Source organism: Condylura cristata, unplaced genomic scaffold (genome assembly GCF_000260355.1).
Source record: "Condylura cristata isolate star-nosed mole 26May11 unplaced genomic scaffold, ConCri1.0 scaffold00015, whole genome shotgun sequence".
NCBI lineage: Eukaryota > Metazoa > Chordata > Mammalia > Eulipotyphla > Talpidae > Condylura > Condylura cristata.
Window position 1 is genome coordinate 38,976,042 of NW_004567116.1, and position 20,971 is coordinate 38,997,012.

At 43.5% G+C, this 20,971-nt stretch overlaps 1 protein-coding gene across 1 annotated transcript in view; it reads right to left on the bottom strand.

Moving 5' to 3' along the window:
* Positions 1 to 1,503: 1,503 nt before the first annotated feature.
* P4HA3 (prolyl 4-hydroxylase, alpha polypeptide III) overlaps positions 1,504 to 20,971 on the bottom strand; it is a 31,597-nt gene continuing 12,129 nt past the window's right edge. Inside the window, exons 6-15 of the mRNA XM_004683198.2 lie at positions 19,816 to 19,965; positions 16,560 to 16,611; positions 13,662 to 13,825; positions 13,242 to 13,418; positions 8,195 to 8,259; positions 5,897 to 6,056; positions 5,181 to 5,243; positions 4,112 to 4,180; positions 2,830 to 2,926; positions 1,504 to 2,075 (exon numbers count right to left, since the gene is read on the bottom strand). Coding sequence (XP_004683255.2) covers positions 2,005 to 2,075; positions 2,830 to 2,926; positions 4,112 to 4,180; positions 5,181 to 5,243; positions 5,897 to 6,056; positions 8,195 to 8,259; positions 13,242 to 13,418; positions 13,662 to 13,825; positions 16,560 to 16,611; positions 19,816 to 19,965 — 1,068 coding nt within the window. The 3' untranslated portion in view covers positions 1,504 to 2,004. The remainder of the gene's footprint in view (positions 2,076 to 2,829; positions 2,927 to 4,111; positions 4,181 to 5,180; positions 5,244 to 5,896; positions 6,057 to 8,194; positions 8,260 to 13,241; positions 13,419 to 13,661; positions 13,826 to 16,559; positions 16,612 to 19,815; positions 19,966 to 20,971) is intronic.

Consider the following 20,971-nt stretch of genomic DNA (forward strand, 5'->3'; position numbering starts at 1 on the left):
CTCTTGATTGCAGCACTCAGCCACCCTATCTTTTATTGCAGGCAACATTGTCACATGTGCTTAACTAGCAATTCCAGTGGGATCTGTCTCATCCCTGTTCTGGCTATCAGCTCCCAGGGACTACATCTTACACCTCTCAGCACTGCCGCAACATCCCCGGCCGGGGGTCTACCCTTGGGGAGTGCTCAGTAAAAGTTGTTGCTTAATCTGCAGCCAGACTATTCTTAGGTCTCAGTTGCCCAGTCAGGATGTTTGAGCAGGACCTCCCTGGCGGCGCAAAGGTTAAAGTTAAAGTCTTGGTGCTATCAAGCAATCTCCACCAACTTCAGCATTCCAGTTCCCCACTCAAGCCCAGGCCAGGGAGCCCACCCACATAGCTTGGCAGACCACTCCTGTCTGGTCCACTGCTCCCCTCCACAGTATATTTCAGTGGATCTGCCTGTTCTGTTCCCCACTCTTGACTCTGGTGAATCCTCTCACCCCCAGCACCTCTGGTCTACACCCTAGTTCTTATATTCATAAATAAATAAAAGTAAATCTTTAAAAAGGAAAAAAGATGTTGGAGTATTACCATACTTTCCTCAGAAATATAAAAGCATGTGCCTGCCCATGGCACAAGGAGAGGGCAGAGGCTACAAGGTGTGTAACCTGCCAGCTTGAACAGTCTGGCTTCTCCGTGAACAAGACACAAGCCCTGACTATGAAGATTCTGAGCTAAGTCACTGAGAATGTTGTCTTTGCACCAGTGCTCAAATATTATATTCACCCTTCAACACAGCCTTAGTTCTTGCTAGTACTGCTGGGAAATGCTTCTTAGTAGACTCTGCCTATAAAAATCTACCTGTCCTCCAAAGTACCTTTCAGATTATACCTTCTAATTCATTTATCCAAAAATATTTGCTGAATGCCTACTTACTTTGAACCAGGCAGCCTCTGGAAATAGAAATAAGGAGTACAGCATGTAGTATGAGCAGCCAGCAAATAAGCATGTAATACAGAGGCAGCAAGATAGAGGCTGTAGGAGAAGCAGCTGCAAAGCATCGTGGGATTGTCATGCACTCGCCCTGCAGGGCAGGCAACTGAACAAAATCAGGTAAAGTCATTTCAATTCAAAGAAAAGTGTTAAAAAGGAATAAAACTGATAAACGTAAAAGAAAGTGGCTGGTGGCAAGGAAGTCCTCTCCAAAGGGACACTGAGTCTTGATGGTATGATGGTAATTGCTCTGGAACAGCAGGATTTGAAAGCAGTGAACACAGCAGCCTGAAGAGTGGGAGCAATTTTGATGGCAACGAGCAGGGTGGAAGCAGAGAGCAGAAAGAGAGCTGGGCTGCCGGGAGTGTGAGAAGGGCATAGTGGGAAGAGAGCCAAGTTGGAATTATAGCGATGGCATGAGTAAAACCTGTTCTTTTCACTCAGTGTGTTAGCATAAGAATATTCTAGGCTGTGAAATAACTTGTTAAAAACATTTTTAATGACTGTATTAAAAATCACCATGTAAAAAAAGTTGCTTTCCCCTTAAAAAGTAATTATCACCACATGAGATCCACAGACATGCCCCACTCCATTTTTAGCAGAAGTCGGTGGGGAGAAGAGCTTAAAGCCAAGGAAGTCAGGCCCCTTCTTCAGTGACCTGAATGCCACTGCCGCCCCCCATGGTCAAGGTTCAAAGGGGCAAAGGTCTGAATGACTCACCCCCAGAGACTATTGCTATGGATGTGTTCTGTTCCCTAGACTGACTGAGCGCCACGGAGTTCTCTTTCTGCTCCTCTTGCCCCATTCTTTATATTGTCCATTCTACCCTGACTCATGATTTGAGGAGAAACAGCACAATTCCCAGGTGCTTCCTGGTGAAGACCTCCCGGTCTCCCACTGGCAAGGAGCAGGTGGCCGTGGCCAGGCCTCCTGTGGAAGACTGCTTTCTTCTCTCTTCGCCTACCCTAGCATTTGAGTTCTGGCTTCTCTGGAAAGCCACAGCACGTCACCAACTTCTCTCTGCCAACATTTTAGTCTTCAGGGCTTGAGCCACAGGGTCTGCGGAATTCTTGTCCGTACTCATGTATCCATTTGTTGGCCACTGGGAGAGAAGGCGGGGGGTAGAGGAGGTCAGGCTGAGCAGGTGACCAGAGAGGACCTCCTTCAGCACCCTCGGCGCCTCTTTCAGCACCCTCGGCAGTCCACTTGTCTCCTGACTTCAGCCCTGCTGTGGACTACGAGCTGTTGCTGCTAGCAGAGATCAACAGCAAAGAGGACACTGTCCTCTGGGAAGAATGCCTGACAGGGCCTGTCTAGTACAGACTAGTTTTCAAACCTGTGAGTATACTAAGGTCACCCTCCCCTTCACACAGCTCATATAAACCCCTCTCCCCTGCCATGGGGCCACTCCAGAGTGGTAAGAGGAAGGGGTGGCTTCTCCTGGTAGTGTCTGCTCGGGGTGGGGGTTAGGTGTTCTTCAACACATGGATAACATAAACATGGTCACTGTCTGTCTCTTCTTTCACTATCTCCTCCTTGAATGACACTAAATAGCTGAAGTGCTGGACTGATGATTCTGTCCTTGGGCTGCTGGGCTGGGACAGAGCAGCATGTTCCTCAACTGTGCTCTGGAATCAAGGCCTATCTGATCAGGTCAGTAAACCTTTACTGACGGATTCGAGTCTTTCGTGGGCTTCCAGTGTCCTGGCGGGAAACCCAGAATCTGATCATTTCAGTACAAAGAGGCACATGTGAAGTTTTGGGAATGGAAGGTCTGTGCTATTTCCCATCTGCCTCCCATTTCACTGTGCTCTGAAGCTCTCACACCACAGCCATGCAGAGAAAGGCAGTCTCACCCCATTTGTCTCCCACCAGGACAGGACAGCCAGCGTGAAGTGTGTCATCATCCCCTTCACCACTCCGATGCAGGTTCCACCAGAACAGCGCTGCATTCTGAAAACAAGACACCCCCAGCTCTGGGAGATCAGCCCCATTCTCAGTCTTTTGGAAGCACATGAGCAAATGCACTAAGAACGTTTAAAAACATATGTATGCATGAAACTGCCTGGGCAGAGGGGAACTGGGTCTGCATCAAATGGCATGAAATGGAATAAGGTGCTGTTTCCTTGTTCATTCATGCACAGGTCATTTATGAAGGGCCTATTTTGCTCCAGGCCCCAAGGGCGCAGAGAAAAGTCCTGTCCAGTTCTGCTCCCAAGAGCTCAGTATCATGGAAGAAGAGACAGGCACAAAAACAGGCCTGGGTAAGAGTGCAGCAAGGCTAGGAGAAAGTTCTGGGTGTTCCAAGATTGCTAGGAGGGTCACTCAACAAAACCACAGGGTGCACAAAATGTTCCTTTACAACTAAGAAGTTAATTAATTCAGATACTTCTCCTTAGGATTCGTTAATACAATTCCCAGGAAGCAGGGAGCAAAATCAGGACTCAAGCCCATGTTTTGATGCCAACTCCTATGGATTCTTTTTTCTTCACTCGCCTATTCTTTCTTTCCTTTTTCCCTCCCCTATTGGCTTACTTTAACCTTGGCTATTATATATAAACAAAGCCTGAGTTAAGGAAGAGGGTATTGGGCATTGTGCGAAGCCTTTTCCTGGGATAATTTCATCATCTTCATTTCTTCCCTGAACTAGGTAAATGTTGCAGGAAGATTGACAGATCTGAAATCTGGGGAGAGAGATTCTCCCATCCAACAAAGCACTTGCCCCGTGCCCTGTCTGTGCCTGGCCTGGCTGCAGAGACCTTGCAGCGATGCTGTGATGCTACAGCTGTGGTTTCCTGTGTCCTCAGGCCTTCAGCCCTCAGCCTTTATTCAGCAGATGACTTAAGGTGCCAGATACTGTAGAGGAGTCTCAGTTGAATAAATTAAGAGTTCTTCGTTTTGAGGGGCTCTATTGTAATAGGGAAGGCAGGCATGTCATCATCTCCCAGTGATGCATGGGTAAATAAAAATAGACACACAAGTAACATGGGGAAGGAAAGAAGATTGAGGGTTTATCTTCAATGCTGGTCATCAGGAAGACTGCTTTGTACCCCCTCCTAGGAATAAATGCACATGTCCCGACAGCAGGGACACTAGGCTGTTCCGCTTTCTTACCATCTTTGGCGAGAGCCTACTCACCTTAACCACAGGCACACTGAAGTTGCCGTAGATAAAGGCTGTTGCTCCTCCAGCTTCCACCGAGCTCAGCTACAAGCAGAGGAACCAGAGGTGAAATCTCCCGATAGCCCTCCTCTGCCCTGCCCTACATCTGATGCCATTTCTGCACAGATTCCCACCTGTATTTCCCTATTTCAGCTATGGGGGAGAATACTTATGAACAGTTGGTCACCCAGTTTAGGAATGAAGGGTGCCGCTGAGTAGTGGCGTTCGTGCTTGAATGCAGGGCCACAGAAGCAAAGTATTGAGGATGCCTTGGACTCCTCCAGCTGCACTTCAAGTTTTGCATCACATTTATCCCTCCATTTAATAGTGATACCCTCTTATAATTTTACTAACAAATGAGTGCAATTATGACTTGTAATTAGAGAAGGAAGTAAACTCACATGATCTAAGGGGATGAGACAGGCAAGATCACAAAGTCCTGGATAGAATCCTGTGGGCTCAGGTTAGAAATTAGAAGAGGTGAATTTATTAGTTAAGGGGTGGGGAGTAATGGAGACTTTCTCAAGGACTTTATGGGGAGGTAAGGAAGAGAATTTTCACTGCATGTGTGAGAGCAGCATTATTGAATTTCTTGGAAGGCTTCTCTGTTCTTCCCTCCTATAATTTTAGTTGCCTCGTTTCTCTTTTTTTCCTTTTCCCTCACAGTTCCATCACCTCATCTAGAGGTACATACTTTTGCATACAAACTATCCTATGGGACCTCAAAGGGACACGCTCCCATTTTTTCAAGCACACTAGGCATCTTCAATCCCTAAACTTGTGTTGTTCAGTTCCCAGGGCCTCTTGATTGTCAATCAGTGCCGACCATGAGGTCCTACTTAAGTCTATACACTGAAACTTCGGCTTGTATTTCTTTGTGTCTCCTAAAGGACTTAACAAGGACAGTCTGAATTTCAAAAAAATTCTTAGAGAATTTGGTCGTCTATCTGATGAAATCAGTATTAGAAATTACTTTGAAAACCTTAAAATACAAGCAATGTAAATAATCACTAGATAGGAGCCTTGGCCCCCAGAGCAAACTCACATAGATCATAAATGTTGCAACTCGGTTCCCAGACTTCATTCTGTACAGCGGACTGGTTGGTGACTGAAACAAAAACAGAACATTTCAGCATTTTATGCAGGTAGAACCAGAGTGATAGCCAGGAGTCCACCATAAAACACAAAAAATGGAAATGGGAGTGTCAGGGTGATCCATAGCTTTGAGCCACATGTAGTCAACATGTAGTTAAGTTGCTATTTTAAGTCCTTTGTATTTTCACATACATTTTAGGGTCAATTGTTAACTTTTACATCAGTAAGTGTCTGATAATTTTGGTAAAGTTTGTATTGAATATAGATCAATGTAATTGTTTAAGCTTCCCAAATTACTTACTGCATCCCTGTCAGCAAAGTTGGGCAGTAGAGTTCATGAGGAAAAGTGAATGATTAGGACAATCTTCCCTGAGAAAACTGAGTGACTCAGGACAAAAGACTCTATGACAGACCACATTCTTGTCCCCATGGCAAATTTTGCAGGTGGGGAACTGGTGCATGATGGTGCATTTTCTCATGAGTCATGAGAAAAACGAATCAGCAGCAATCAGCTTAAGACCAAGGCTTTTAGCTCTTCCTGGAACAAGAAACTTTGTTCTAAGATTTCACTTAGTGTTTCCCAGAAGCCCTGTAAGAGCCTGTCTCTGAGAAACAAATGGTGCTCTGGCCCCCCGTCTGAAGAGATGAGTCAGGGAGCCCAGTTACCGTTGCGTGGTCGAAGTGAGGCTCATAGTGCCCTCCAATGCCATAGTTGACCACCTGAAGGTACTCTGCATAGGGTGGCTGGACATCAAGTCCCGTGAGGGCAGCAATGCGATGGTCAAGGGTCACCAGCATTGGGTCAACAGTGTGCTTCAGCCAGGCACTAAAACATACCACAGTGGCAGCATCAGTGATCTGATGGCAGAAGTAGTTTTGAATGTATGAATGATGTCAACTGTGTGAAGGAAGAAGTGAAGAGGGGAGGAAGAATGGAGGGAAAGGAAAAGAAGAAAGGGAAGAAAGGAAGAGAAATGTGAATGCCTAGTTACGTCCTCCCTCCTCAGGTTATGTCTGCCAGTCTACTTTGTCCTCTTTCTCAACATTGACATGTTCGTTCATTCACCCTTTTCTGAGGCCTATTAAATGCAGACCCAGTGCTAGGTACTAGACCCCAGAGTGATGCATTGTTCACTAGGCACTGGGATACAAAGAGGAGTTGGACAACACCCAGTCTTTAAAACACTGTTTTAGAAAAATCTCAGTAGAGGTGCAAAGGAAAAAGCTTCCTACATTAGATAGTTAACCTTTAACCTCTCTTCAGTTCAGTATGTTCACTTAAAAAATAAGGATGATAGTATCTACCTTATGGACTTGTGAAGACCATGAGAAACAATGCATGTGAAGATGTTTTGTAGGCTATGCGTCTGTCTGCTGTAAGCACAGAGAATCTCAGCATTTCGATTCTGCTCCAGAACAAAGCAGGATAAGCCAAAAAAAAGTTCAGTCTTTCATCCTGACTGTCTTATGGAGGTTCTGATTAAGTGGATGATTTGGAATCAATTATATAGGTTCCGGGGAAGAGAAGCCCTGTTCACCAAACAAAAGCGGAGAGCATCCTGGGGAGAGCAGGAGAGCTCAAGGGAAGAACTGAGCATCACCACTTTGCTCCAGAAATGATCAATGATTCCTTCTGCCCTATGAAGTGCATGTTATATGTTCTTTGATTTACAGAGATACCCAAGAAGAACTCATATAATTGAGTACAAATCAAGATAGAGTAAAGAAAGGGAAACAGCCTTGAAGCTAAAGTGCTGGGGAGCACCAAGGAAGGAGGCATTAATTCTGGCTGGGGCACTAAGCTCAGATGGTGACATGTAGGTCAATTTTGAAGGGTGCATAAGACCAAGAGATGGAAAAGCCACTGGAGGATTTCAGGTTGTTGAAACAGCATGAAAAGATACATGGCGGAGGAACAATATGCAGTATGCCTGAGTCCTCAGCATCTGGTCCCTGGAGGACACGTGAGAGAGGAGGTTCACAACATGTAGAAAGCTCAGGATTCCACGGTAATGAGACTGGTCTTTATGGGTAAAGGACAGTCCTTGACAATTCCTGGACAGGAAAATGATTAGGCAATTAGGAGTTCTCTGGTGACCTGTGTGGGACCAGTTCCAGGGCAGTTGTGAGGACTGAGCCAAGAGAGGGGGGCGGTGGTGGACAGAGAAAGAGGTTACACCTGTCTCTGATTCTTTACCTAAAAAGTAAAGAAAATACCACCTGCTGTCCTAAAAGCCAAGAACATCAATAGAGGGTTGAATTTTCTCTTTGACACTAAAATGTCAGAAAGATTAGAAGCAATGAAAATTGAGGTTATGTGCACCTTCCATCATTTGGGAATAATTCCTAATATCAAAGGCCCTGAAATACACAAGGTCAAATAAATTAAGCTAAATGATTCTGAATCTAAATATTTTTTATCACCAACCTCACTTCCCAGACAACCTAAATTATTCACCCATCCTGTGTCAACCTCTCCCCAATGATGTGGTCATCACTGTGTCCCATGGTCCCAGTGTCCACAGTTGCTATAGCATCAGTCTTGTCCTCACAGAGGCAATTCAAGGGGTGAAGTTTGTAAGGGGCAGAGCTGGTCAAGTCCATGGCTTCTGGTCCTCCTTCTGGCCAAAGTCACGCTTGGAATATGAGTAGAATGTAGGAGTGGAATCTTATAAAGTCAAGTTACAAATGGGCTAGCACTGCATTTTCTGGAAAAGAGATCCTGGTTAGAAGAACAACTCCACTTGCATTTTTTGGATTAGAACACTGGAGTTCTTCAAGTCTCTCCCTATGGCCTCAGGTAAGTCATCAGATCATATGACAGTACTTGGAGGGGGGTAGTGGGGGAGGTCTGTATGTTCTTGCTCCCTGGTAGAAAGAATATGCAGGCATATGCATGAACTGCGCCCCCTGGAGGCATCATGATGGCTGAGCTGAGCCTTCAACGATGAGGTCACCTCTCACCTTTTGCTGATTCGGTACTCCACTGGCACCTGCTTTTCACCTGATGCCACCACAGATCTCTGCAGCTGTTGCAAAAAATGCAAGAGAAACTTCAAATGGAGATGATACAAAGGGAAAAGTTAACATTTCCTTGCATATACCCCACTCTTAAGCATAAACCTGGCCATTGCCAGGACCTCCCTAGTAAAGGGTACAATTTAGTGATAGCTACCAACCTGGAAAATAAATGATGATAAAATGATCTTTGAATCTTTTGCATATGCAAGCCTCTAAGTTCTGTCAGCAGAAAGGCTGATTCTCATTGACCTTTGCATGAGTGACATGGGCTGGACTGTGCTGGCACTTAAACACCTCCAATAACAAGAAACAATCTACTCTCAGAGGCAACTGGCCCCTTCTGAATAATTCCAACAAAAGCCCTTCCATACAGAGAATCAAAATCTCTTTTGTTGTGATTATAAGAAAAAAGAAGAAAAAAATAAAAAGGTTTCAAGTCTCTATGTAATTGAGATCTCTACCTTGTTCTGAATGTCTGGACATAAATTTTAAATTATGTTTAAAGTGGTTTCTCACTGAAAAAGTGCTAAATGACAGATAAAAAGTGAAATCATGTCGACTTACATAAGTTTGTGTCTACTTCTGCTCTGACATCAGAAGTCAGTTCCATGGCGGTAAAACCTTGGCGTTTTGTCAGTGCTGATCCCCAGGGTCCACGGGGACCTGGCAGGGAGCTGTGCTCAAGGCGGATGAAATGAATGCCTTGTGCTGACAGACCCAGCCTGGCACCACCAGCATCAGAGCAGAGGCCAGAACAGGGCCACCATAAGACAGGAGCCCTTTCCTTTCTCAGAGTCTTCTGGCAACTAAATCAGGCAGATAACCTTGGAAAAGGTTCTACTCTTGGAACATGGGCAGGGCCCTGCACACTGAACAGGCACCATAAAATGCAATATGTGAACATGTTTTTGGGGGTTCACTCTGCAGAATCAGGATACAGTACCAGGACTGATATTGCCTCTATCTTGTCCTTTCCAGCACCTCTCCTGAGCCAGCCAGAGGAGAGATTCCTAGATGAGATCTCCCTCCTGTTCTTTGGGGCAACATCAGAGATTTAAAAAAAATCTCAGGGGATCTCCCCACCCTGCAACTCCACCTTCAATAAAGGAATTGTTAAGGGGAAGGATGTCCTAAAGGAACTCTGCAGAGTCTTGTGGGCTCCACCCCCTACTCCAGCTTGCTGGACTCTACCCCCTACTCCAGTGATTGGAAACTACAACTCCCAGCAGTACCAGGGAGAGAACTGCAAGGACCCAAGGGCGGAGCTAAGCAGGCATTCTGGGACTTTGGGGGATAAATAGGGCACCATTGCACCTCTCGCTCTCCAGCTAGGGAAACGGCTCTCTGGACCTCATGACTCAGCGTTTTCAGTTGGCCGAGCTGGTAAGGTATTCCAGTTTGTATCCCGCTCTTTCCCTGGGTTGTTTCCTATTCTTTTCCCCCTTTTGTAAATAAACCCATTTTTGATCCTTTTGTGTATGTCTGCAGGGTAACTGAATTTTAAGTGTGCAGGTGAGGCCTCACTGACAAGCAGCCCAGACTACTCTGGGCTGCCCTGTAACAGAATCACCTTGCACTTAATTCCTTTAATTATTATTTATTGTGCACCCACAAGTCATTAGTCTAGGAGGTTTAAAAAATGTATTAGTTGTTCTCTGTGTTAAGCACAGTATCAGGCATTTTAAACACAACATAGAAGCCCTCCCCTGTGGCACAGCAGGTTACAGCACAACACTAAGAAGCTAAAGCCACTTCAGCATGAGCTCGATCACTGCCCTGGAGGTGACCCACATGGCGCAGCAGACCTCTCCTGACCCACCCGCTGTCCCCCTCAGCAGTGTTCTTTGTCAGTCTGCCTGTTCTGCTCCCCACTCTGTCTCTGATGAAGCCTATCACTGCCCCTGCACCTCTGGCCTGTACCCCAGTACTGTATGCATAAATAAATAAATATTTTTTTTAAAAAAAAAACAACATAAGCACCAATCAGCCCCTGCAAGGAGACTGTAAGGGGCAAGTACAAGGCCTTATAGAGACAGAAGCATTAGCCCACTCTTATGCGGGGTGGGAAGGCTTCCCAGCATGCCAAGTGACAATTGGAATCATGCAGGTGAAAAGGAGCCCCGGGAAGGGCATTCCAGGCCAAGATGTGAGTTTGACCCACTCACAGAAATGCAGATTGTTTAGTGTAGTCGGGGCCTTGAGTACAAAGAAGACATGCAAGAAAGAGTCCGAAACAGTGAAGCCTCGCAGCCTTGCAGTCGTTTCTGGGCAAACGTGACTCATTAGGGCTTGACAGAATCGAATGTGACCTTTTAAAGACTATTATGGCTGCTTAATATGAGGCTTGGCATGTAAGAAGGACAATTATCTTGCTGGAGAGACAGAACGCTAGCCCATAAAAGTGTCTGTGATACCAGGCAACATATATGTCAGAACAAATGAAAAATTAAGTACCAAACAACTACAAGAGCTTTAAGTTCAGAGGACATGGAAATTTTGTATGTGGTTCCCAAAAGCAATCTGAAAAGAATGTTCTATTGGAACAATAAAAGTGGCCAGAGTGGTCAGGGCTAATGGGCCAAAGGTGGTGTAGCTTCCAGCCACATCATTGTGTACAAGATGTGGGACGTGTGTGTGTGTGTGTGTGTGTGTGTGTGTGTGTGTGTGTGTGAGACAGGGCTCATTTTTGGAGAAAGGGATAGTGAATAGGAAGCAGATAATTCAACACAAGCCACGGAGGCATCTGTACTCAACTCCCAAGATGTGGCTACTATCATATAAACCCATATAAGGGCTGATTTCTGAGGGAGCTGAAGACCAACCCAGCAGGGCCCTTCTGGGAAAGGGGAGTGTGATGAGATCGGTGCAAACCAAACCATAATGCCCTGGCCAGGAAGGTTTGAATGAACTTCCCTAGGTTGGAAACCCCTCCTGTTACCATGACAACAGAGTGGCTTTAAGGAAAAAGTAGCTGCTGGCTGAAAGCCACCACTGACTCACTGAGAAACCTACATTATTGAAAATACACTGGAACTTAATCTTCTGTACAAAGATATGAGACATTACTGGGATCACTTTGGCTGAAATCATTATTACTGTTCTCCTGTGTGTTTTGTCAGTCCTCCTCACAATTCACAGACCTGATCATACCACTCTCTTGTTTCAAACTGTCCCACAAACAGCCCAAAGTATAACCCCCAGCTCCTCAGCCTGGTACTTACTGCCTTCTTGGGGTAATGCCCACTCCTCTCACCCTCCACCCCCCTCTACGCCCCTTGCACACTTCAGCTACCCAATTCCTGCTCGTTCTCAGAACACATTTCACAGCAGGTCCTCACACAGATTCTTTCATCTTTCTGGATCACCCTTTGCCACCAAGTCACTCTGCTGAATTTCACCTCTGTAGGGAAGCCTTGATTGCTTTTCCTCTCCCCAACCTACCTTTCCCTCAGAGCCAGTTTGCCTTTTTCATGCTGCCACAGCACAATTCCTTCTAAAACAACATGCATCACAGTGTCTCATAAATCTCTGGTTGTCCCTTTATGCCGTAAGCTCTGACAGAGAAAGAATCATTACACAATCCCTCTGGAAAAGCCCAGCATCCATTATGGTATCTGGTACACAGCAGGATGTACTCTGCTGCCGATGACTAAATGCTGCCTGGATGAACAACACACTACTAAGGGCACAATGACATAAGCATTTCAGTCTTTGTGTGCCATTTGCATGAGGCCACATGCTTATTAAAATGATGAAATAGTATTATTTTTCTAAATATTTGCCACGCTTCCTGGGAGAATTAAATGTCCCCTTTCCAGACACAGCAAGCCTGCCAGGCTGGAGATTTGCCACACCTTGCCTGCCAGGGAGTTAGATTTACTCTCCCTGCTGTAGTGGGAGCAGATGCTTCGCCTTCGCCAGTGAAATGTGGGCAGAAGTAATATCCGGCACTCCCAAGCAAAAGCTTTAATAACCAGCTTGTAGTTTGCCATCTTTGTCTTTTTCCTCTCCCACAAGACTGCCGATGTGCCCAATGAGGCTGTTTTGTCAGGCTGCGTATTTGTGATACAGTATGGTACAAAGCGTAGCCAGCCCAGGCAAGAATACAATGTGAGAAAGAAAGGAAACTTTACTGCTGGTTACAGACATACTAGGCCAAGTTAACTGGCTGAGCAACAGAACAGTAGTAATGTATCTCTGAGTTCCAGTTCTGCTCCAGCCACACGTGTGACCTTGAGCATGTGCGAACTTTCCCTCTTTGCAACTTAGTTTCCTCTAATCAAATAATGAAACTGATTTAGATCTTTCCCCTGTAATTCTTTTTTTTTTTTTTTAAGATTTATTATCTATACATACAGAGGTGCAGGGGTGGTGAGAGGTGCAGACAGAGTGGGGAGCAGAACAGGCAGATCAATGAAGTACACTGTTGAGGGGAGCAGTGAGTGAGACAGGAGAGGTCTGCTGTGCCATGTGGGCCACTTCCTGGGGCAGGGTTCAAACTTGCACCGAAGCAGATGCTGATAGCTTCACAGTGCTGCACTTTAACCCGCTGCGCCACCATGTAGGGTCCCCCTGTGATTCTTTAAATCTGCAACAGGATACTACTCCTTATCCCTATCATTTCATCCTTTTATTTTTCTCGGACCAGTAATGTGGAATGACTGACAGGAGGCTAGCTTCACATACAATGATATGCATGTATCTCAAGGATGCCATTTGCTGGGTTTTGGCAAATGCATGCTTTCATGCACCCTCACATCCTCAACAAGATACCAAGAGTACAGAAACCCCCCCTGTATCCTTTCCCAGCCAACCCCTTCCCTCCACTGCAACCATCACTGTTTTTCCCATCACTGATTAATTTTATGGAGTAGCTGCCATTTTGAACTCCTGAACCAATGATGTGCTTGGTTGTTAAGCTACCCCGTCTCATACTGCTGAACTGAAGGCACATTAAGGGGAATCCTCTGCAGACTTTGGGGAGACTCACCCATGGTTCTGCAAGTCCTCTAATTTTCTGAGCCTCTGAGTCACTGACAAAGTCATGGTAGAGAACAACATAGGGCTCCAGGTGGATGACCTCCTTCCGGACAGGCTGCAGTAGCAGGTAGGGGCTGGAATTGGTCTCATAGGAGCAGTAGAGGCTGGGGGTTTGGTAGTGAGTGGGCTGGAAGGGAAGACTAAAATCAGCATAAGAGAAGAAGTGTGGAGGAGCAGAAATTTATTTCAGGAAGCCACAGCATAAAAAACTGGAATGCATTAGAATCAGTATATGCTTACTCTGATGCTACCCAAGTGAGCTTTTTGTTTTCTTTAAATGCATCAGCTCTTTCCATCTACATGTTCCAATTCTGACTTTCCCTCTCTAGCCAAGCTTGTCCCCCCTTTCTCTTTCCCTGAAGAATCCTACCTGAGATCCCAGGGTCTGACATAACCCCTCATAGGTGTCTCTGGTCTGCAGGTGGGGTACATTGGGCCTCTGGATGACAGCCTCAGCTGTAGCCTGGTGGGGGTTCTCTGCCAAGAGCTTTTCATATTTCAAGACATTCCTGGCCATCCTCTTATTCTCTGGGCCTGGGAGAAATCAGAGAAGGAAATAATACAGACTAATACAGTAATCCCAGGGAACACTGCCAAGGTTTCTGACAGCTTGATGTTGTATCCGACTAGTGACATGGTATTTAAATAACAACTAGTGTCCATGCACTGGAGGACATAAGGCCCTCACTCTCAGAAGAGTGTCTGGTCTTAAAGTAAGAGCGAGTTGGGCCTGGTAGCTCTGGAGTTATAAAGGGCTTTGTGAAGGAAAGTGGTATTTGATAGTCTTAGGCCAAGGAATCTTGAGGATGGTTGCTCTAGGATAGAGTGATGATCAGTTCTGTGGAGGGAAGTAGCTTCATTCATTCATTGACTCATCCATTCGATATATGTCAGTGACTACCTACTGTGTACCTGATACTGTGCTGGAGGCTAACCTCTCAGAGCTTAGAGTCTAATGGAGAAAAGACACGCTAAATAACTACTAGCATCAAATATGGCAAGCAAGTGCTAAGAAAGAGAAGTCTAGAGAACCACAGTGTATGGTAGAAAGAATTTATTCTTCTCTGGAGAACTAGAAACTAATTCATTCCCAATCTACTTGGCTTTTCAAAATTCCTAATGGGTCCAGGCTTAGTGCGGAATGGGGCAAAGGGGATCTTCACTTTGGTTCTAGCTATGGTCCTTACCAAGGTCTAAACATCGTTTGTGCCCACCTGCTTGTGCCTACTGTGGCTGCCATGTGGGTTGGCAAGTGCCCATGCCTGCCCAGGAAGCCCTGTGCATGATTCTCCCATCTCAGGAGGTGCTCAGTTACTCCAGTGCTCCCAAAACAACTTTCTCTGAGGAGCTCATATACTCCTAACACCACCACAACCCTGACCAAGGAGGGGAGAAGGGGTCAGTAATTACCACGCTCTCTCTCTTTTTTTAACAAGAGGGGAAATGAAATTTGGAGGAATGGGAAATGATGAGTCCAGTGATGACATTGCAAAGGCAGAAATGGAAGTGGGAATCTCAATTTGTTGGATCCTACTTATCCATTTAAAATTGCTCATAAATTGGATCCTCTGGAAGAAGTAGAGATTTTTATAGATCAAGAATGAGGAATTAAAAGGAAGGTTGGATTACAATTGTGCCTGCAGTATTTGCCCACATGCTCCCAGGTCATACAGTTACTTCCTTACTCTACTGTTTATCCAAGCAGAAAGGAATAATGTTACGAAATGGACTCATTAAAAAGTAATAAATACAATTATAAAGTGCTACACAAAGTTCTTTATACATGATAGAACATAGTAGTGATTATGTACTTATTTGAATATATAAATACTTATTAAAGGAAAACCTGGGAAGACACCTATAATCAAAATGTTAAGCAAAAACATCCAACCAGAAAGCTAAGTTAGGTGGTCTCCCTTTTGTTTACATTGTCAACAACAAAAATCCAGCTGCATTATTTTTAAAGATCTAACTGACTCTACTAAAAGAGTTCTGAGTCAGCGGCATCACATCTAACAAGTAGAAGAAAGCTAAAACAAAACAAAACAAAACTGTACAAGATGAAGGTTTTTACAAACATAAGGAAAGCAAAAAAACAGAAGCAGAAATAATTTCATGCTTAGGTAACCGACCTCTGGGGAGTGGGAAGAGGTCTTTAGGGAGATTATCTCATGTTCCTTTGGGAATTGGGAAAATATTACCTCATTAGTGCTGACCAGAAAATTCCATGTTGCCCAGTTTTAGGACTACATTCCTGAAACTGCAGTTAAGTTAGGTATTATTGGCAGGTGGGAAGGTATGTCCTGAACAAACTCCACAAGTAGGTTTTATGACCCCTAGCCCCATCCCAGACCAAAGAGATCCAAGACACCAAGGACCAGAAATCCCATAATGTCATCACCACCGAAGGGAGGGTTGCTGGGAGCAGGGGGGGAGTTTAAGCAGCCAGGTTTTGTATATAAGCAGATATGTGGGTCTTGGGGATCTTTGGTTTTTCATCAGCTTTTAGCGTGCTATTGGGGGTCCAGATGGATAGAAATAGGACACATTCACCAATTTATTGCTCTCTCTTTCTCCTTGAGTTATTCATTTCTTCACTTTCCCTTTTGGCTTATTAGCCTGTGTGCACCTACAACTGAGTCTCATAAGTCCCTTTTAAGTGTGCAGGTGAGGACCAACAGTCAGGCCAAACCATTTCACACTGGAATTGCCCTGTGACATTATGTCTGATGGTTTTAGCCTAAGAGACTCCAATTCAACTGTTTCCTTTCTAACAAACTCTAGCAAGGGGCTGCCTGAAGAGGGCTGTGGCTTACCAGACAGGATGCTTATCCAGCAAAGTGAGCTCTGGTTTAAAGGGAAGGATGGATATCTCAGTAAACAGCCAAAGTGAATTATCCCACTGACTCACTTTCCTTGCATACACAGTTCTTTGTGATTACGTGGGTCCTTAAATGTCTCTGATCAAACTGGTTTCTATTCCTGAACTGGTTCCCTAATACAGTAACACTTACTACTGGTTGGAAATCAGTGAGGTAAGGGACAGATGATTTCTTCTTAGCATTTTCCAACTAACTTCAAAATTTCTCTCTGATGCATAGATTAGTATATAGGTAAGATTTAATCCACAATTAGAAATGTGACTTGAATTATGAAATTAGAAGAATAAAAATAGAAAGCTGTATTTCACTTGTAGAGATCGAGGCCCAACAGTAGAAAAGATTTCCTGGTGAATCAGACCTGTGATTTATCCTTTATCATTACGTACTGTAGAGGAGAAACTCTCGGGAGAGGCTGAGGGCATATGAAACGTTTCCTGCCTAGTAAAAAAAAAAGAAAAAGAAGAGTTAACTGCATGGAGGATGTCTCCTCTGACTAAACCACCAACTATCACCACAAGTAGATAATAAAACTCATGAAATAAGAGGCAACTAATAGAAAAATTCTCTGCCTAATTCAGGATTTGTAGCCTTGATGCAAATCAGATCTTCTCAGTTTTCTCACTTACACCCACACCAGGAAGACAGAAAACGAAATGAAAATAATTTTTCTAAAAGCCCCTTCTAACCTTAAAGCAGGCAGAACTACATAATTCCACACTATCATTATTTTGGTGTGTTGTATTATGAAACTTAATATAAACTATAAAAACTTTCATGAAAAAAAAAAGTTTCTCCTGCTGGCTCAGTACTTTCTGTAGTTTACAAAATTAGCTAGGGAGGGAGGCAAAGGAAACACTAAACTTGAAACATTCCCTCTGCACATGCACAGTTTGGAGCTCTCTCTACTGCTATTTTTTTTTTAACATTATGGTAATTTTTAAAAAATTTTATAACAGTTTATTTTTACATCATTTTGTACATTTTTTTTTACCATCTCAAATGTAATCCCCCTGCCTACTGCTATTTTACCTGAGCTACACAAGGTCAAAAGGACACAGGGATCTACAGGCTACCTGGGAAGCCAGCCTGGCTGGCTGGGCTGGGTCCTGCCCTGGAGGCTGTGGCTGGTGATTTACTCACCGAACTGTATTTCCTTTGGATCATATTTGCATATTAAAGAAATTCAATTTTAATGATGAAAAGCAATAATAAGCACACTATATACCATATGAAACAGAAAAAAAAATCTCTGCTGAAAACCAAGTACCCCAACCACTTAACATAGGGGTATTTACATAGTGAGTATCTTAATTTTTACACAATTTCACATCCTGATTGTTTTGCTCTACCTTGTTAGTAGGAGTATTTTTTATATCACTACATAGTCTCCCAAAACAGGATTTTTAAATTATCTTTTTTAATTGTGATAAAATACAACAATATAAATTTACTATCTTAACCATTTCTAAGTATCCAGCTTAATACTTTTAAATATATCCACATTGTTGTGCAACTTATCTCTAGAATTTTTTCATCTTGCAAAAGTGAACCGCTGGACTCTTTAAAAAAAAACTCAATTTTCCCTACCTTCTCCCTCTCCTCCAGTCCTTGGCAACCACCATTATTTTTGTCACTGAATATGACTAGTCTAGGTAACTTCTATAAGTAGAATTACACAGTATATGTCTTGCTGTGACAGGTTCATTTTATATAATACAATATCTTCAAGGTTCATTCATATAGCATGCGTCAGAATTTCCTTTCTTTTTAAGACTGAATACCATTTTTTGGATGTATGTACTACATTTCATTTATCCACTGACAAAATTAATCAAATATTGTAAAGCACAGAGTGGGACAGAATTTCTAATCTGTCTCTAGAGCCTATGGCTTAACTGCTACTCTGTGGTCTCATTTATTAGCAGTTACTGAATAATTATTTACTAAAACACATGAAAAGCAGTTTATTATATTCTATTCCATTATATATAACATATATGTAACATACATGATCTATAAAATATACCATGTATGGGTATTTATCCCTCATTTACTGGGAAGGAAAGAAGGCCACAAATAATTTGGAAGACAATGCTTCCTGTGTTCCATTACTGTGGCTTTATTTATTTATATATGCATACAAAACTGGAGTATAGGCCAGGGTTTTGGGGGTGGGGGGTAGTGGTGAAAAGATTCACCAGAGACAGAGTAGGAAGCAGAACAGGTGGATCTACTGAAATGCACTGCTGAGGGGAGCAGCGGGAGAGACAGGAGAGATCTGCTGCGTCAGGTGGGTCAGCTCCCTGGCTGGAGATCAAACTCATGCTACAGTGGCTGGTGATAGCTTGATAGACTGAGATTTTAACCCCTCCACGATTAGGGAGGCCCCCATTACTGTGGCTTTTTAAAAATGTGCTGTAGGGACACAAAGAAGTGAAGTTTATAAAGCCTAACAAGAATTAAGAAAGACTTCACAAAACAGGTGATATTTGAGCTAAGACTTCTAAGATGACTGAGATTTACCAGACAAAGCACAATTGTGGGAAGGGTGGGAACAGAGAAAGCAAACACAGTGCCTATTTAAAACCCATCTTTCAAGGTAAGCGGCACTGGTTTCTCTTTTCTGGATCTCTGTATCAATTCTCCATTTTCTTCCTCTATTAAAATTTAATTACTTCTCTTATATCATGGTGATTTTATTTCAGCTTTAATATTCAGCAATTGAGCAGGAGAGTTAGAAAAAGAAGGCTGGAAAGATTTACGACAAAGATCTACTTACCAGGAACCTTACTGAGACGACCATTTGCTGCATTGGGAATAAATCCGCTTTGGAAGCAACCTATAGGTTTGGAGCACTCACATGTTCCTCCCTTTTCTCAGGAAAAGAGGGAAAGAGAAAGGAATGTAGGGAGCAGAAATAGCTTATTAGTTTTGGGAACTCTCGGGAATTGGCTCTGTAGCAATTTTTCCAGTCAATTCTTGAAGTCCATATAACTCCGGTGGGAAAAGGATAGGCTATGCCTGAGATGGCAGCTCCTGTATTTAGGGAAATGAACTTCCTCTTAGGGTACAAAAGATCATAGATCAACAGTATCAAGGACAATCAACACCTCCAGGAGACACTGAGCCTGATACTACAAGCCAGTGATGTCCACTCTGTGGGTCGGCACTGGTCACATTGTTTGAGTTGTTAAAGATGGAAGAGGATAGTAATCAAACTTCTTCTTCAGACATATGGTAAGACATATTGTGAAGACTTATGTAGCATAAAAGTTGTTGAAAGTGCAAAAGAGTGATCTACATGGATTGTGAACCCCTTAAACATGTGTTGATAGAGTTGTGCAACTACAAGTGAGATGCTACCTCTGACTGGGAGCAGAAGGCTTTAATGTAGTCAATGTACTAAAAAGGACACTGGACTCAGAGGAAGACAGACTTGGGGTATAAATCCAGCTCTATAAATTTTTTGGAGATTGAGTTTACTCACATATGAAATTTGGAAATAATAAAACAATTGTCTTGCTTGATTCACATTTATTCCTATTAGGAAGGTGAGATAATTTGACATATGAAAATGCTCAGAAAACTGCTAAGCATCACAGTTATCAGGATGCAAGCAGTGAATCTCTCTTATTCCCCTACCTGGAAATAGGCAAAGGCCAAGTGATCCAAGGCATCCTCCAGACTTGCCTCATCCTCTGTCTTCCATTCTCCATAAGATCCTCGGAAGAGACTGACAGCCTCCTCCAGCCATGGAATAGCATGGTAGAAATCGCCCATATCATAGGCCACCTGTAGAGAACATAAGCATGCCATTAACACCTTACTCCACAAGCAGAGAAAAGGAAATGACAAAATGTGGATGACTTTGGAACCCAAGAAGTCACATTTTCTTCTCAGCTTCACTTAATTCAATTTATTACACACGGCATTATGCTAGATGTAGAGAAGGCACAAGAATTCTAGAAAAGACTGAATTTATAATCTGGGAGAAGAGTGAAGATGAACTCAAATACTGTTAGGCAGAACGATATGAATGCTCAAAAGAAATGGCTTTTAGGAAGACAATACGATAGCAACTGCCTTTAAAAAGTTTATAATCAAACAAGAGGCACATGAATAAACAGCAATTGTAACATGGTGATTTAGCCCCACATGGCAATGCTAAGAGAGCTAAGTGCATTTGTTCTTTATTAAATATTGGAATGTGGGGAATATGGCAACCCACACTAGACATAGCTCCTGCCTCCTAATAGCTTATAGTTGACTAGAATGCCAGCATGACATGTGGAATTTCCTGGAGGTTGATTTTTGAGAGAGCATAGAGTTATAAAGTCACAGAGTTAGGACTCTTACAGCAAATATAATTCAGGAATAACTTACACACAGGCAGAAAGACAGAACTTGGAGATACTGCAATTCTGCCACTTAAACAATAATCCACCTTGTTGGTGGCACAAGGGCTAAGTGTCAGAACTATCACCAGCCATTGAAGCCTGGGTTTGATCCCTGGCCATGGAGCTGACCCACATGGCACAGCAGACCTCTCCTGTCTCATCTGCTGCTCCCCTCAGCAGTGCATTTCAGTTGATCTCCCTGTTCTGCTCCCCACTCTGTTTCTAGTGAGTCCTTGAACCTCTGGCCTACCTCCAGTTCTTGTATTCATAAATAAATAAAGATTTTTTTTAAAAATAAGCATTTTTTTGCAGATGGCCAACAAGCATATGAAAAAATGTTCAACATCACTCGTAATAAGGGAGATGCAAATTAAAACCACAATGAGATACCACCTCACCCC